At 33.3% G+C, this 19121-nt stretch overlaps 1 protein-coding gene and 2 pseudogenes across 1 annotated transcript; 1 reads left to right on the top strand and 2 right to left on the bottom strand.

Annotated features, from left to right (window-relative positions):
* Positions 1-2840: 2840 nt before the first annotated feature.
* LOC116405527 lies at positions 2841-6516 on the bottom strand (annotated as a pseudogene).
* A 1504-nt stretch (positions 6517-8020) lies between these two features.
* Positions 8021-10473, top strand: LOC116405516 (annotated as a pseudogene).
* A 2688-nt stretch (positions 10474-13161) lies between these two features.
* Positions 13162-16001, bottom strand: LOC116405517 (trimethyltridecatetraene synthase-like). The gene is made up of 2 exons (XM_031889490.1): positions 14694-16001; positions 13162-13986 (listed from the first exon to the last, which is right to left on the bottom strand). Exons 1-2 carry the CDS (start codon positions 15606-15608, stop codon positions 13351-13353), a joined length of 1551 nt encoding a protein of 516 aa, XP_031745350.1. The 5' UTR covers positions 15609-16001; the 3' UTR covers positions 13162-13350.
* Positions 16002-19121: the final 3120 nt, after the last annotated feature.

Here is a 19121-nt window from a genome sequence, read left to right as displayed (position 1 = left end):
AAAAGTCACCTAATTGTAAATAAAATACAAAATTTGAAAGATATTTATCACATAAATAAAAATTAGAATACGTTACTTTTCAAAATGCCAATAATGGGAGAATGATGTCCCCTTTTTTCTTGGTTGGATTTGAGCTAGTTGAGGCACTTGCGCCTTCAAATGGCAATATCTTAAAGCTTTTGAAATTAGAGTTAAAACTCCTTTATCATTTGAAATTTATTTTGTGTCAATGAAATTCAACCTTTAGGTGATTCTATCCATGATTATACTACTGGTTAAGAAAAGAAGGAAGAAAATGATACATGCATACATGATTATAATAGTAATAAATAATGAGAGTAATTTTGGTGGGTAGTAGATGACAGAAGAGTGAGTTGTAAAATGATTACAATCATGGGCCACCTTCTGGAAGATCCACGAAGAATAGGTTTTCTTCAAAGATTCAGCTTTGGTGTAGGTTGAGAATAACAGGTGTGTGGCCATTAGAGATTACACGCTGTCCACGTGGCAGCAGAAGGACCAGGTGGTAGCGCACCTGAGGGGTCATTGGGTGAGCCCTTGTTCGCACCCTCACTATCATCAGGGGACCGCCACTCGGACCACGTTTTTCCATTCTTTGCTTTTTCTTCCGCTTGGGTGATTCCACCATTGAACACACACCAACACTTATTGCCTTTCCCTTTAGTTATAATAATTTATTTATAAAAACAAATAACCTCCATTATTTAGCTCACTTTTTTCGTAACATAATAACAGATTCCTACCCATATAGTCTAAATAAGAATGAAAATATAGTTGTGTTGTGTTGTGAATTTTAATTTTATTTGGTGCTAAATTCTTTTTCGTAACATGGGAGTTTTACATATATATATATATATATATAGTCAAAATAAGAGTAAGAGATTCCTAAACATCTACCATAAATAAGAATTTGTATCAGGGATTAGAATCTGTGTGTGCATATGCATAGGCGTGTCGTTGGAGTTTGGTTGTTATAAGTTCGTCGGTGGAATCATTAGAGGTGGTGGTCGGAAATTGCGAATCGGCTGTGGGAAGTTCATTAGTAAAGTCATCGAAGGTGGTGATTGAAGATTGGTTAGCAACGATCATTATTCTCAGACCTCAAAATGAGATTATCTCGTGGAATCGAGTGAGTAGTGAATTTGATAAAAGCTTACGGGGTGAAAAAGAGTTTGGACGAAAAATGTGGTTGAGAAGAATTTCCATAAAATTCTTAAACATCCAATACCGAAAAAAACTTATCAAAACCTCTTTATTTAAAGAGATTTTGATGCAAGTTAGAATGCACAACAAATTGACACTTAACTTGCACTTTGATTAATGGGATAAGTGACTTAAAGTGAGCCTTACACACTAAACATAAGCAAAAAGCTTATTTACATTAACACTTAGGGTGGAAAAAACCCACTGAGTTTGCAGGTTAAAAAATTCCACTCACCGTTACTCAAACAATTTGACTATTTCACTTCAAAACTAAAAATCCAAAATAATATTCATTATTTCAAAATTAATTAATATAAAATCAATATTTAATTAAACAATTTAATAATTAATATTAAATTTACTACTCCCAAACAATTTAATTAATATTCATTAATATAATGTTCAAGACCCGAACACCCTTACTACGATCCTAAAAAGTAGGTAAGAGTGAATTTCGTCTTGCAACCAATGCTTCCAACTATCTATTCGGTTTTACCGTTGAAATAATGAGGGCCTAATTATTAAGCCAACAAACTTAGGCTCCTCTAGTCCATGCAAATCTAAGAATAATTCTGATAAACACGAGTTCATAGTTAGCTTAGGATTGAGATCGAGTTACCTAGTCATCGACTTTGAAATAATCAGTTTTAAACAGTAGACGACATTATAAAGTAAAAGTAATTATTTCATTGTGCAATATACAAAACTCTTTGCATAGGATGCCTACACTTGCGTTGCCACGTAGATGACTTATGCCAATATCATGTCTTAAAAACAAAGTGAATAAAGTACCCAACCAAAATCCCTATACGATAGATCATTTTGACTATTTACTCGAACTTGATCCACTTTTATGTCAATACATAAAAGAGTTTTAAGACATGGATTGAATCTATGGATTGAACCCACAATCTCTTAGTTAAATATCGACACTTTTACTGCAAAACCAATCATGTTTATGGATGATTATCTTTCTTCATCATCTTGTGTTGATGCGAATGCATTTTCATTCTTGATGAGTTGTGCCTTGTGTGTTGACACCAATGCTTTTCCTTCCTTGGTGAGTTGTCAGAGTTTAGTGAGTTAGAAAAGGTGATCCCCTTCCCCAAACAGTTTTTGAAAACCAAAAAATGTCCATGCTCCCTAGAATTGTGAGAAAATTAAAGGAGTGAACATTAACTGACTAATGATATTGGTATTATGTGAGCATATAGCTGAAGAGGAGCTCAAGCTCTCTAAACTTATGATAAATCCACGGTTAATTAGCAGTTTTATTTGTAATTCTCAAAGATCTATTAGTGTTAGGTGTATAAGTAGATTGACCAACAATGGCCAATTAAAGCTCTGGAACTCGAATAGAGCTGCTCTATCGTCTCTCCTCCAGTTTAGAGAGGAACGGTCTCAACTCCTCATTGTGAAATCCGATTCAACAAGTATCATTCTACAACAAGTGTCAGTATTTTTATTAAATGAAATCGCATTTGTAATTTGTTGGTTCACTCAAAAGCTTACGAGGCTTGAATTTCCCTAGTTAGTGTGGGGCAGACCTCGTTTTTTCTCCCAAATTTGGGCCATCACTACAACTCCAGACAATTGGGTAATAAAAATTCCTTCCAGAAATCGCAACTCCTAATAAAAATTCCTTCACAATTTCACACCCTACAAGACAAAGGATTAGAACTGCACAATATGTCGAAGTTCTTGAAAAAACCACAATATTTCCCATATGATAATATATTAGAAACTAAGAAGAATCTCTGTACATGCTGAATCTATTACGATGACACTTTTGTAATGTGTTAGATTAAACAAAACCAACTTCCCGAAGCACTAGAGGGAAACTTGGAACTGAATTATAAGGGAGTTGTTTCATGGCTTGCCTCCCTTGCTGAGCAAAACAACACCTTCAATACTGACGAAAAGTAAGATTTAAGCGACCTGGACGAAGATTTGTTGCTTCTAAAAGTGCTTTTGGAGCAGTGTTTGAATGAATTGCAGTCACCCCATGGAAAACATGTCTTGATTTCCCACCAAATATCAAGATATCTCCTGATTCCAAAGTAACTTTCTCTGCTTGATCAACATCACTCCGATCACCAAATAGGAATTCAGCAGAGTCACCAATGGAGAAGGAGATGACTGGCAATCCTTTATCAAGACTTTCTTGACTTTCATCTCGATCCTAATGAGAAGAAAATGAAACAAAGGTTATGATGGAAGAATGAAGAATTATGCAAATGTTGGACATCCAAAAAGTGAAGAGGATAGGAACCATTATTGCAGACCTGATGAAGACCCAATCGTCCATTTTGTGAGTAGAAGTTTACAATACAAATGTCCGGTTTCATCCATGGAAGTACGCGTTCAGGATTTTTTATTGTTGAATCTTCCGCCATAATGGCATAAGAATCTTTGATTGCCTTTTCAACCAGTTGGTAAAATTCATCTGGTAGGTTAGGTGGTTTTGTATCATCAAATGGACGAATATCCCCATATGTACTACTGTCAGGATCCCAATTTTTACCTAGGCACATCATTTTCAGGTGTAGTTTTCCTCCTTCACGGTAACCAGGTTGGTAAAAACCTCCAGCTCCAATACCAAGATCCCGACATTTTTTTACTATCTTCGCCTGCAGTGACCATAATAGAGATAGATAAGCACCAGTTAGCAAAACAAGGAACATTCAGAGTTTTGAGAAATATTAAGTATAAATTGGTTTTGTTTATACATATTATATAAAGACAATGAAGTTGAGGGGGGCTCGAGCCCCCCCTGGGCCTATACTAAATCCGCCGGTGAATGGAACACAGACCATAGTGGAAGCTACAAATCATCCTCTAATAAAAATCCATTTCTTGCTTGATAATAAATCATATTTCCTCACGATTTTTGTATTCATCATCTAAATGTTAGTCAAATTGTGCTTAGTGTTTGGACTCCTTTTCTGAAACTTTGCCTTGTACATATTCTTCCATATTTCGTTTTACTCCATGAAAGCTTGGTCAAGACAAAGAAAAATGCTACTGTGGTATCCTATCCTTGGAGATTGAGTTTTCCGTCCTAGAGATTCAAGGAAAGATCCTTAACTCAAGAACTGATTCAGTTATGTCCGAGAGTGAGACTGTTTCTAGAGTAACAAGTGCGAGAGAAAAATCATACCTGATCCCTGACGGAAATTCCACCCTTCAGATGAACCATTCCTGGTCTCAACACAATTCCATTATTTCCTTCCATTGCTCGCCTCATCTCATTTCTTTTTCTCTGTTCATAGCTAATAAAGAAGGATTCAGCATGACACCTCCAGTTTTTGGAGGGCATATATCGAAAGAATCGAGGTCTACTGAAGGCTTCTTGTCTTTTGAGTCTGTAGAGTTAAAAACATCATTACTTTTCCCAAGTTGTATGGTAAAACTCTCATCTTTTGCACAGGATTTCAATGAAGGTTGAACCTTGAGTTCCTGTCCAACCACATCTGATCTGTTACAATTATCATAAGGAAAAGAATCACCATAACTTCCACATACTGCTGTAGGTCCCTGAACATGAATTCTTTCTACAGCAGAATGCAAACTCTTAGAGACATTTTGAGCAGAAGAGGACGAGAGTTCGATGCAATCAGAATTTGATGCAATAGATTCCAATAATTGTTTATTGTTATTGCTCATATCATCCGTTGAATTATGTTGCAGCTGAAGATCAACAGCACCAGGAGATGCATCTTTCCCGCTATTTAGAGGCCGCCACTGCCATTGTTCAGAACTTGAGGCCTGTTTTTGTCCAACAGGCTTCCTGAAATTCCTTGATGACATCTGGTGAGAACTTCTACCTCGGAAAGCTCCACTACCAGGATTAGAAGAACCAGCAACAGAAGACCCCTCACCTCCAGCCTGCCCATTTTGTTAGAAAGTGAAAAGATTAGAAGTAAACACGAGAGTACAGTTATAAACTCCAGCACCTTCAATTCTACTCCCTTACTAACAGAAAAAACCTATTCCTAACATACACTGAATTTCTTTCATTTGGAATCAAAACTAAACACCTATAAATTTCAGAATTCCATAAACAGATTAAACCAGAAGCTCTGGGCTCATTACCGAGATACACACATCACAAACGATCAATTTACTTAAGTTAAATGGTAAGTTTAGTCCTTGAACTTTAAATTTTGTGTCTATTTGGTCCTTCAACAACAAAAAGTGTCTAACAAGTTTTTGAAATTTTGTGTGAAATAAGTCAATGAACATGAAAAGTTTAACAAGTCCCTAGACTTTTGGATCCAAAAGGTCTTTGATTTTCAAAAATTTTAAAAAGTAATTCCTCTAATAGATATAAATTTAAATGTTATGATTCACGTTTACCCTACGGTTTCAATCTTGCTGAGATTTTTTAAAAAAAAACGTGGATAGATCAAGGACCAATTAAACACAAAACTCTTAGCCAAAGAACTTATCAGACACATTGTAAATTAATGAGTCCAAATAAACAAAAAACTGAGCAATTTAGCATTTCCTTAAGTTTGACCACATTTTTACAATATCTGATGAATCTCTAATTGTGTCAACAATATAATTGAATTCTAATGCATGAACGAAAAAGAAAAACAAAAAACTGAAACGCACTCAGTAAACAGTTAACTCGATCTTTCCATAGACGAGGATAAATACATTATATGAACAAACAAAGAATGCAAACATAAAGACTAGAGCCAATATGCGTGCAAACTTTTCAAAAGTAGTGGAGCTTGAAGAAGGTTACATTACATGACGGGGACGATAAGTGAAATGATCGGCGGAGCGAGGAGATCGTCCTCTGTTATTCGGATGGCCTCTTCCAGCATATCTAGGGCCACCGTCATTCATGATGGGGGAAATTGAATGACAAAAGAGGCTGAACTGTTTGCAAGGCGTTCGATCAATTTATGTGACAAATCTGTAAAAGCCACGAGAACAGACAGTGGAACAAGATGAATGGAGTAATAGAATGAGATTATAAACGAAAAGGTTAATTGGTAATTACGTTCCAATATTGCTGTGAGAGGCGATGGAGCAGAAAAAAAAACATAAAATGGGAATTGCAACAATCGTAAGGCAAGAAAATGTTGAAGAGAAGAAAAGGAATTGACAGATGAACAAACCTTGAATCGAAGGAGCGATGGAGGTGATTGAGAGAGGTTTTGATGCAGCGAGGGGGCTGGGTTTAGTATGAAACTTGCTTGTTTAAGCTTTATTTATTTCTTTGGGGTTGTGAACGGTCCGTCTACGTAAGACTTTACCTAGGTTTTAGGCCGTTTCATTTCCGCCTTATGACGTTTAAGATACTTGGGGAAATTTTTTCATTTTAATCCAACGCTTTCTTTAAAAAAATAAATTCTCTCCATATTAAGTGATAAAGGAGAAGGTGTATATGTCATTTCTAACAATCCGATTAGACATCAATATTCAAATATTTGAATTGATGCGTAGTGAAGTAAGACAACAACCTTATTAGAGAGAATGAATTATATCTTGAACTTCCAATAACACTAGTTGAGTTCCTTTACAACACACTTTATTCCTGGTTTCGATTTTGTTTCTGCAATATAGATTTGTGCGTTTATGTCCATGCACATGAAATAAACTTCACGTGAAAACTTTAGAAAGAGACCTTTAAACTCTTTCATAGAAGGTGGTTGCACCTTCACTATCACGTTATATGCTTCTTAAGTTTGTCACAATAAACCACTCAAAAAAATCTATCGAAACTTCATCATTATCCAAATAAATTATGGACCACTCAAGGTTTTGATATCGTATATCAAGTTCATTTAAGAACTATCCACATAAATGGACTATGGACCATCAAGTCTATTGCAATAGACCACTTAATATCAAGTGGTATGGATCACCAAAGGGCTTTAAGCTCATGTTCACTGAGAAATCTAGAACCACTTTCCCAGTTAATCATTTGGTTAAATGATCAGTCAGGTTCTTCTCAAACCAAACAAACTCTAAGGAAAAAGTTCCTTCTTTTAGCAATTGTTTCATAGCTCCATGCCTAAGACGTATATGTCTTCTTTTTCCATTATAAACACCGTTCTTGACAATACCTATGGCAGTATGTGAATCATAATGTGTGAACATAGGTACTAGTATAATTAAAGTCAATGTCTATTTTTAACCAACATTAAAGTCCAATTTTGTACTAGAATAATTCACTTTTTTCCAAATTAAAATTGTTTCGAAACATTTTAAATCATATATAAAACTAGTGTAAGGTAAAGGACTAACAAATTGTGATCCATACTATATAATGGGAAGATATGAAAAAACAAGAATTTAAGAGTTGTTTGAATTTGGAGTAAAAAAAATATTTTTTAAAAAGTCATTTTATTTAAACTTTTTTTTAAAAAGTCATTTTATTTAAACTTTTTTTATCTTTAAAATTAAATACTTGAAAAGTTAAACAAAACTCGAAAAACTAACCACTAGGGAAGGTGGAACCATACATACATCACATTTTCCACCTTGTTTTATTTAATCAAAGGAAGTATGAAAGTATTGAGAAATTTCAATATTTTGTCCTTACATTCCTCTCAACATCACGTTAACTATGGTTGTGTTTCAAGAGAATTTCAACTGAAACTTCAACAATACTAATTAGATAAGAATATTACTTGATTTCCATCCAAAGTCAATACATAAACTTACTTGCAACTACTCAACTATTTACACATAATTTACAATTGCCCTTACTTTTTATCTTTCTAATTCTATACCTAATTAATTTCCATATCTATATATACACATATCCATTCTCCCTTTCCACCATCACCAAACATCTCATTCTCTTCTTCCACTACTCTTCACTTCTCTCTTCCTTAACAATGGAAATGCAACCAACCCCTTCTTGCCTTTCATACATAACTCCTTGGATAGCCACTCTGGCCATCCTCCTCCTCTCCCGCCGTCTCCGCCGCCGCAAACTCAACCTCCCACCTGGACCAAAACCTTGGCCCGTGATCGGAAACCTCGACTTAATTGGCTCTCTGCCTCACCAATCCATTCATCAACTCTCCAAAAAATACGGCCCCATCATGCATCTTCGTTTTGGATCATTCCCCATCGTTGTCGGGTCCTCGGTTGAAATGGCAAAGCTTTTCCTCAAAACACAGGATCTCAATTTCGCGTCGCGCCCGAAAACCACGGCGGGAAAATACACAACTTATAACCATTCCAATATTACTTGGTCTCAATACGGCCCTTATTGGGGCAGCTTCGTAAGATGTGTTTGATGGAGCTTTTTAGTGCAAGAAGACTTGATTCATATGAGTATATACGTAAGGAAGAAATGAATGGTCTGATTAGAGAAATTTACAAGTCTTGTGGTGAAGTAATTAAGGTTAAGGATTATTTGTTCGCGGTGAGTTTGAATGTGATAAGTAGGATGGTGTTGGGGAAAAAGTACACGGATGAACCATCAGAAAGTGGGATAGTTAGTCCAGATGAGTTCAGGAAAATGATGGATGAGTTGTTTTTGCTGAATGGTGTGTTGAATATTGGGGATTCAATTCCATGGATGGATTTTTTGGATTTGCAAGGTTATGTGAAGAGGATGAAAGGTTTGAGTAAGAAATTGGACAGGTTTCTTGAACATGTGTTGGATGAACATAAGGAAAGAAGAAAGGGAGTTGAGAACTATGTGGCTAAAGATATGGTGGATGTTTTGTTGCAATTGGCCGATGATCCTGACCTTGAAGTTAAACTTGAAAGGCATGGAGTCAAAGCTTTTACTCAGGTAATTCCTTCTATCTTGCCTTTTTTTCAACACTCTTTTACTAAGGACGTTGTGTCACTCACCATTTGGTTTTTTTTTTTTTCTAATATAAAATCTATTTTTTCTCAATTTTTTTCTGTCTTAAGAGTTGTTATTATAAATATATATTTTTTAGTATTCATTAGTTATAAAAACATTTGTAAAAATAGATAACAAAACAACAAAAAATTCAAAGTTGAAAATCATATTTATATAGTTTTAATTTTCAAAACTACACCAAACGTAACATAATTTATAATTTTAGATTACAACACTTGATTCATTTTTATTTCTAATAGGTATGTAATCTTTAAAAATTATTAATGACTTCCTAACCGTTCAATCGTATGCCTAATTAATTAGATTCTTAACATATTTAATTAGTAGATTTAGTGTTTAATTTTTTAACAATTTGAACCTAAAGTTTAAATTTCATGTTTAAGTAACGTGATATTAAAAATATACATACACATGCATATATATTATACAAAATTTAAAATTTAAAAAACAGTTTTGAAAAACGAAAATAAAAGCATCTTTAAACAATTTCAGGATCTATTAGGAGGAGGAATAGAGAGTTCAACAGTGACAGTAGAGTGGACAATATCAGAACTATTAAAAACACCAGAGATCTTGAATAAAGCAACCGAAGAATTAAATAAAGTAATTGGAAAAGAAAGATGGGTAGAAGAGAAGGACATGATTAACTTACCATACATAAACGCCATAGCCAAAGAAACAATGAGACTACACCCTGTAGCACCAATGCTAGTGCCAAGAATGGCTCGAGAGGATTGTCAAGTTGCAGGGTACGACATAGCCAAAGGCACACGAGTCCTTGTGAATGTGTGGACCATTGGGAGAGACCAAACAGTGTGGAAAAACCCACATGCATTTGACCCAGACAGGTTCATGGAAAACAACTGTATCGATGTGAAAGGGGAAGATTTTGAGCTTCTGCCATTTGGGTCTGGAAGAAGGATGTGCCCTGGGTATAGTCTTGGTCTTAAGGTTATTCTGTCAACTTTGGCTAATTTATTGCATGGGTTTAATTGGAAATTGCCTGGGGACATGGAGAAGGAAGATTTGAATATGGAAGAAAGTTTTGGGCTTTCTACTCCTAAGAAATACCCACTTGATGCTGTTGCTGAGCCAAGACTTCCTCCCCATCTTTACTCTTTGTTATGAATCAAGAACTTTGTTAACATGTGTATGGCTTAAATTAAGAATCTTTATTAAGCTTTTGGATTTGAAATATAAGATTCCTTCATGTATAAATGTATTGGTTTGAAATATGCATTCAAGTTATATCACTAAGTGTATCGTGCTGTAATAAATCATTGAGACTTGTCAATGTTACTAGTACGCACGTTTAGTTGTTGATTATTGAGACTTGTAACAAGTATTAGTATTAACGTTTAATTATTGTCAATGCAAATATTGCTCAATTGATATTCTATCGGTTAGACTTCAAGCCACATTCCTATTGTACTATAATTAATTAAGTTAGTGTTGGGGTGAGTTTAACTCAACAAAGCAATTGATATGATATTTTATTCTAAATATGGAAGGTTTGATCTTCATCTCTACAATAACTTAAAAGATGAAATAAAATTAGCATTTAATTCTAGAGTCGAAAGATTTTGGGTGAATTTACAAAAGGGTAAGAGACGGGACAATTATATATGTTTAATTAAATTTTCCATAATTATTTCTCAAATAAGTTGATCATCCTTGAAACCTAAGAGCTCGTCGAGTCACAATCTTTGGACCCCCCTTCGAAAGGTTGGGAAATTGAATGTCTAATGCCTTGAGGTTTGAGAACTTTGGTGGTGGCCGTATGGGCTGAGTGGTCCGTGACTCCATCGGATCTCTGATGGGTGTCATCTTTAAAAGGATAAACAAAGTCTGGAAGATCAAGGTGATGGAAATGAAAGTTATGGAGTTGAGCCTTCTTTCCGTAAGTTCCAAGTTTGGAATAACTTTGGTTCACTTCTTGTGGTTGAATTTTATTTCGTGGAGGTGATTGCTTCTCTAAATGAAGTTGATTAGGACTTGTTTGGGATTAAAGTATTACTTGTAATAATTAATATTTATAAATCAATCTATATATTAATTTCATGTGAATCTCATGTGTATGAATTTAATGTTTCAAAAAAGATTTTTATTTAAATGTTTTTTCTTATTTTTTTTACAAAATATAATTTATTTTCAAAATTAAACAAAACACACCCTAAATATCATATTTTTCTCATTTTATTTTGTTTAATCAAATGAACTAGGGGCTTTTGTAAAAATAGCAAAACATTTATGATAATAAAGTCCATGTCACAATATTTTCTAAATTTGTAAAAGTAGATAATTTAAAAATGATGACTATTGATAACCATATGATTACCGTTTGATAGCCCTCTGATAGTTCTATGATTACTGTCTGATAATCGTTTGATATCACTAATTTTGCCATATTCGTAATAGATAAAAAAAATTGTGTAATGAGCTGTTTTTTTTAAAATGTTTTTGTCGTTTGATGCAATTTCTTAATAATATAGTATGAAGTACATAGAAATTTCAATATTTTGTCCGACTATAGTTGTGTTTAAAAAAAAATTCAACTGAAACTTCAACAAAATTTATAATTAAATAAGAGTATTAGTTGAATTTCCATCCAAAGTCAATAATAACATAAACTTACTTGTAACTACTCAACTATTTACAAATAATTTACCATTGCCCTTACTTTTTATCTTTCTAATTCAACCTAGTTAATTTTCATATCTATATATACACATATATCCATTCCCTTTTCACCATCACCACATCTCATTCTCTTCTATAGACCGTGATGAAAAATAGAAGAGTTGAGAAGTGAAATCTTGGGACCATCTGAATGTTGATTTGGCTGAGATGAAGGACATAAGCTTAAGAGGTTTTAGAACTTAGGTAATCTTGAGACCATGTCTGGCTGAGATTGAAAGCTCGAAGTGAAAGGTAATCTTGAGACCATGTCTGGCTGAGATTGAAACCTTTTTTTAAATTAAAAGGTTTATGAATTAAGTTACTCTCTTTAAAAAGGTTTATGAAATGTTATTTGAAAACTTATCACGCACGAGACTTGTTTAGCTCATTCTTAAAAAATGTTTTCCACTTTTCAGGTAGAGACCACGTCCTCAAAACTTGATTCGCCATTGTCTGTCTGTTGAAGGAGTTTTGTCTTACTAGTATGTGTCTGGTTGTTTTGAATCTTTGTATATTTTGGTCTTTTAGTTGTGCTAGATTGAAGTTGGTTTTGTTTAAAGAAAGGGTTCTTTCATGTTTTTTTGTTTTTTTTTGTTGTAAAAGTACAAAACTTACGTAAAGTTTGCTTATTTGAAAAGAGTTGCTACCAGTTGTGTTTAAGTTTTTACGCCTTTTAGCATTTGCGCTTGCATTTTCATTTAAAGGTTAAAGGTTGAGGGTTTAGCTGGTGTCATTTAGAAGAGGGAGCGATATCGATTGACTTCATGCCACATCTCAAACGTAATGAGAAGGTGCTCTGCGAGTAAGAGTGACACACCCCCTATAAGGCATAGCATTTATACAAGCCTTTCTTCACTTTTACTCATCCCATAACCCTTCTTCACTCATGGCCTCCTAGCCACACCAGCCTAAGACTTTTGCAGTTGCCCAGATGCCTAAGCCTTTCTTGTTTAGTTTTTAATTTCAAACTTCAACTTCAAAAATTCATAACTAAAAATCTGTTCACCAAATTAAAAACTTTCCTTCTACAAGCTTGTTTCTTAGCCTCTTAATATCTTAACCCAAAACATTAGATCATAACTAAAAATCTGTTCACCAAATTAAAAACTTTCCTTCTACAAGCTTGTTTCTTAGCCTCTTAATACCTTAACCCAAAACATTAGATCATAACTAAAAATCTGTTCACCAAATTAAAAACTTTCCTTCTACAAGCTTGTTTCTTAGCCTCTTAATACCTTAACCCAAAACATTAGATCATAACTAAAAATCTGTTCACCAAATTAAAAACTTTCCTTCTACAAGCTTGTTTCTTAGCCTCTTAATACCTTAACCCAAAACATTAGATCCAAACTCCATTAAGTATTGCCTTGGCTGAATTTAAATCTTTGGAGGTTGTTCCTGAGCTCTTCCAAAATAGACCTTTTGTGCTTTTCTTCAACCAAACTCCATTAAGTCTCAACGTACACTTGGTGATACAACTTGAATGCATATTTCAAACCAATACATTTATACATGAAGGAATCTTATATTTCAAATAAAAAAGCTTAATAAAGACTCTTAATTTAAGCCATACACATGTTAACAAAGTTCTTGATTCATAACAAAGAGTAAAGATGGGGAGGAAGTCTTGGCTCAGCAACAGCATCAAGTGGGTATTTCTTAGGAGTAGAAAGCCCAAAAATTTCTTCCATATTCAAATCTTCCTTCTCCATGTCCCCAGGCAATTTCCAATTAAACCCATGCAATAAATTAGCCAAAGTTGACAGAATAACCTTAAGACCAAGACTATACCCAGGGCACATCCTTCTTCCAGACCCAAATGGCAAAAGCTCAAAATCTTGCCCTTTCACATCAACACGGCTGTTTTCTATGAACCTATCTGGGTCAAATGCATGTGGGTTTTTCCACACTGTTTGGTCTCTCCCAATGGTCCACACGTTCACAAGGACTCGTGTGCCTTTGGCTATGTCGTACCCCGCAATTTGACAATCCTCTCCAGCCATTCTTGGCACTAGCATTGGTACTACTGGGTGTAATCTCATTGTTTCTTTGGCTATGGCGTTTATGTATGGTAAGTTAATCATGTCTTTCTCTTCTACCCATCTTTCTTTTCCGATTACTTTATTTAGTTCTATGGTTGCTTTGTTGAAGATCTTTGGATTTTTTAATAGTTCTGACATTGCCCACTCTATTGTTATTGTTGAAGTCTCTGTTCCTCCTCCAAGTAAATCCTAAAATAGTTTGAAAAGCGCTTTTAGTTTAGCAACATGTTTTTGAATTTTCAATTTTATATCGATTCAATTCTTAACTCATTCTCTCTATATATAATTAATATCACGTTACTAAACATGAAATTTAAACTTTATGTTCACATCATTAAAAAATTAAACACTAATTAATCAATCTAACTAATCAATTATTGTTTTAAAAAAATTAAATATGTTAAGAATCTAATTAATTAGGCATAAGATTGAAGTGCTAGGAACTCGTTTGATCATTTTTAAAGTTTGCATACCTATTATAAATAAAAATGAATCATTTTACATGTGTTTTAACCGGTTGTAAACTAAAGTTATACTTAATTCATATATTACATTTGGTTTGGTATAGTTTTGAAAATTAAAACTATATATACATCATTTTCAACCTAGAATTTTTTGTTTTGTTATCTATTTTTAGAAATGTTTTTTGATAACCGATGAATACTAAAAAAATTATATTTAAAAAAGAGAAATTTTTAAAAATAGTAGATTTTACAAAATATATATTTTGCTATAACTTGTAAATATTTTAACTTATTTTGTTATTTTAAAAAATACACCTTACAAAAACAACTCTTAAGACATAAAAAAAATGAGAAAAATAGATTTTATATTAGAAAAAAAAATACGAATTCGTTAAAAGAGTGTTGAAAAAATGGCAAGATAGAAGGAATTACCTGAGTAAAAGCTTTGACTCCATGCCTTTCAAGTTTAACTTCAAGGTCAGGATGATCGGCCAATTGCAACAAAACATCCACCATATCTTTAGCCACATAGTTCTCAACTCCCTTTCTTCTTTCCTTATGTTCATCCAACACATGTTCAAGAAACCTGTCCAATTTCTTACTCAAACCTTTCATTCTCTTCACATAACCTTGCAAATCCAAGAAATCCATCCATGGAATTGAATCCCCAATATTCAGCACACCATTCAGCAAAAACAACTCATCCATCATTTTCCTGAACTCATCTGGACTAACTATCCCACTTTCTGATGATTCATCCGTGTACCTTTTCCCCAACACCATCCTACTTATCACATTCAAACTCAACGCGAACAAATAATCCTTAACCTTAATTACTTCACCACAAGACTTGTAAATTTCTCTAATCAGACCATTCATTTCTTCCTTACGTATATATTCATATGAATCAAGTCTTCTTGCACTAAAAAGCTCCATCAAACACATCTTACGAAGCTGCCGCCAATAAGGGCCGTATTGAGACCAAGTAATATTTGAATAGTTATAAGTTGTGTACTTTCCCGCTGCGGTTTTCGGGCGCCACACGAAATTGAGATCCTGTGTTTTGAGGACAATCTTCGCCATTTCCACGGAGGATCCGACAACGACAGGGAATGATCCGAAACGAAGATGCATGATGGGGCCGTATTTCTTGGAGAGTTGATGAATGGATTGGTGAGGCAGAGAGCCAATTAAGTCGAGGTTTCCGATAATGGGCCAAGGTTTTGGTCCAGGTGGGAGGTTGAGTTTACGGCGGCGGAGACAGCGGGAGAGGAGGAGGAGGGCCAGAGTGGCTATTATCGAAGTAGTTACGTATGAAAGGCAAGAAGGAATTGGTTGCATTTCCATTGTTAAGGAAGAGAGAAGTGAAGAGCAGTGGAAGAAGAGACTGAGATGTTTGGTGGTGGTGGAAAGGGAGAAGGGATATGTGTATATATAGAGATCTATTGTGTGTATATATAATTTACAATTAACTAGATTGAATTAGAAAGAGAAAATGTAAGGGCAATTGTAAATTATTTGTAAAATAGTTGAGTAGTTGCAAGTAAGTTTATGTTATTACTTTACTTTGGATGGAAATTCAACTAATACTCTTTAGAATTTCAACACAACCATAGTATTAACGTGATGCAGAGATGAGTCTGAAGACAAAATATTGAAATTTCTCTATACTTCTTAGTTCATTTGAATTAAACAAAACAAAAGAAGGGGGAAATATGATATGTAGGCTTCACTCCTCACATTCTCACATGTTTAACGTTTGGGAGTATTTAATTTAGAAAATAAGTTGTATTTTCTAAAAACAATTATTTAAATAAAATGACTTTTTTAATATATATATATATATATATATATATATATTTATTTATTTATTTAGCTCATTCAAACCAACTCGGTGTATTTTTCATATCTAATAACAAAAGTTCTTCCAATTATATATATATGAAGGATCACAATTTGTCATTCTTTTCCTTACACTAATTTTGTATTTGAATTAAAATGTTTGGTTACAAATTTAATTTGGAAGAAAGTGAATTTCACTTACTATGATTATTTTAAGAATAGAATTTAGTGTTTATGGTTAGTCTTATATGATTTGAATAAAGTTTTTATGTGTTATAGAGATCATTTAAAAATGTTTTAACAAACAATGTATTGTTGGTTAATACTAGAGCTAATCTCACCTATAAATAGGAGACGGATACAACTCTGAATTAACAACATTTTTTTCACAATGATAAACACAAACAACTTTTTTCAACTTAACAAATGAATGGATATGACCAATACCAATTTGTCTACCGCCCAGTACTTCATATCATAATAATATGGCATGCACATCACACTAGTGCGACCCTTTTATGCAATGTTGACTCCAAAACCATTTTTCCAATTAAGAGATTTACACCATCAATAAAAGATGTAAACTACTAGGCTTCTAAAGTCAACAAAAACTATTAGAAACTAAAAGTAGGATTCACTAAATTGAAAGAAACAAAAGTTCAAAAACTTCCAACGAACTTCACACCAGAAAAGTGTTTGTGGATACAAAACTTTCATATGAGAGGACCATTCCAATCCCTCCATGCCAATATCAATCATATCTCATAACTTTTTTCAATGTTGAAGCTGAGAATCTTGTGAACCACAGAGTTGTTTACTATCCATATACGACCACTCTGGATCTAAAATTTTTATATAGAAACACCAGACATTTTATAACAAACACATTAAAAATATGTTAAAAAGTATAAAAGACACGACTATGTATGAAAGAGATTCCTTAAGCTTTTTTTCTACCCAACATGTAATTTCATGTACCAATTCTTGTTCCAAATGACAAAGAATGAACTTGGAACGCCCAAAAAATTTAGATAATTTTTAGAGATAATTATATCTTAGTTTTGTTTAATTATGTTTAATTTAGCGTTTATTTTGAAGATTGTTTGATTTTGTGAACATTGAAATTAATTAGATATTTGTTGGTTGAATATTTAATTAGTTAGAGGATTTGAATTCGTGGTGTTTGTTGAGAATTTGATTTAATTTTATGTTATGAGATTTAAGTAAGGTTGTTGAAATTATTTGGTTTTATAGAAATTAAAATTTATTTAAATAATTTGGATGTTATTTACTTAAATTGAAGGGTAAAATTTTTTTTTGTTAAAGATTTGATAATTATATGTATATGTAGTAATATATATATTTATCATGAAAAATAGTAAAAATAATTCTATTCGTGAAAAACTAATTATTTATGAAAGATAATTAATTTTTTGGAGATAAGATATTTGTTTAGAAAGAAAATAATTATACTTCGCTGAAGGAATAAAGTTGTATCGATTTGATGAGATTAACATATAGAGAATATTTTATTTTTGGAAAAGATAACTATTTTTGTTTTTTTTGAAAATAAAAGTTGATTAGATGGAAAATTTTAATGAGAATAAAAATTTATGTTTATATTATATTGGTTATATATATACCATGACGAAAAGTAAAAGGAAAAGAAAAGGAAACGAAAACGAAAAAGGAAAAGGAAAGGGACAGGGAAAAGGAAATAATAATGATAAATATTATTATTTGGGTCTATAAACGGGTATTGGAATGCTCAATTTGAGAAGAGAAGCAGACAAAAAAAGTATTTCATCTTGGAATTGATTTTGGCTGTACGCCTTTGGAAAGTCCCTTTGGCAAATCTTAAAGTTTTAAATGATGATTTTTCTCAAAGACTGAATTAGTTTCAACCTCAATTTTTGGGTAAGTTAATTTGGAAGAATTTTTGTATGGAAGCCAATAGTTAATTTGATTAATTAAGATACTTAAATTTCCTTTTATGAATGATTGGATTAATTCGATAATTTTTATTGTCACCAAAGGAATATTTTTAGCTAATCTCATGTAAGAGATTCTATTATTGGACCTTCAAATTAAATTTTAGGAGCTTGCATGTATTTTCCATTATGCATTGATGTAGCTAAGATGCATAATATGTGATATTGATGAATGATATGAATGATTGATATGTTATGGTTGACATGATTGATATGTTTATGACTATGTTATCATGTTATCATGTTTAAAATATGCGGGTGTTCTGTTAGTTTTGTCAGTTAGAGTCATCCCATTTTGGTGTCATTTGGGATCACCACATATGTATTTCTGTGTGACTAGCTTTTATGAGTGATTCGACGGAGTCACTGTCAGCCCGATCTTCTTATCTTCACAGAGAGCCCAGATGTGTCCTTATGAGATCACTGGATAGCGTACATTCAAACAATAAACAGCCCGACTCTCCTTTAGGGTGATTCCTTTGGATTCACTGAGAGTCAATGTGTCCTACGAGACCACTGTTTGGGAACGCAATAGTTATGCAGTAACCTTCTTACAGGACTTTAACGAGAAGGTAACAGACACCGTAGTCGGACCAGTAGTGGATCCCTTACTGAGTATGTTTTATATTCATCCTTTTTTATGTTTAATTTTTCAGGCAAAGGTAAATGTAGAGGAAATCTGGCGAGTGAGACATGAAGGATCCGTGACATGCCATATACATTTTGCTTCCGCTTTTCATTGTTTGTTTTCAACGTTTGAGCTTAAATATTTTTATTTTTATTATCTTTAAAATTTATAAAACTCGTTCCAGCATGTTGTCATGGTGTTTTTTAATGATAATTTAGTTCTTCTTTTTCCAAGAAATTGTCAAAATTGTTATTATCGTAATGACCTCAGCTTAGTATAAAGAGTTGGATCATTACCGAACTACTTATCTAAACATATACATCATTGAATAAGAATATATGATAGGTATAAAGTTCAATTTAATGGGAAAAAATGTACAGATGACCTCCATTTGGAGGC

Source organism: Cucumis sativus, unplaced genomic scaffold, assembly GCF_000004075.3.
Source record: "Cucumis sativus cultivar 9930 unplaced genomic scaffold, Cucumber_9930_V3 scaffold114, whole genome shotgun sequence".
Lineage (NCBI taxonomy): Eukaryota > Viridiplantae > Streptophyta > Magnoliopsida > Cucurbitales > Cucurbitaceae > Cucumis > Cucumis sativus.
The sequence above is the reverse complement of the archived record's forward strand: the minus strand, read 5'-3'. Positions and strand labels throughout refer to the sequence as shown.

What these genes read in the sequence shown, in the direction of transcription:
- LOC116405517 (XM_031889490.1), bottom strand. Translation starts at nt 15,608, where the DNA reads ATGGAAATGCAACCAATTCCTTCTTGCCTTTCATACGTAACTACTTCG. An exon ending in GAGTCAAAGCTTTTACTCAG is followed by an intron (nt 13,987 to 14,693) that starts GTAATTCCTTCT and finishes AAACTATTTTAG; the next exon opens with GATTTACTTGGAGGAGGAAC.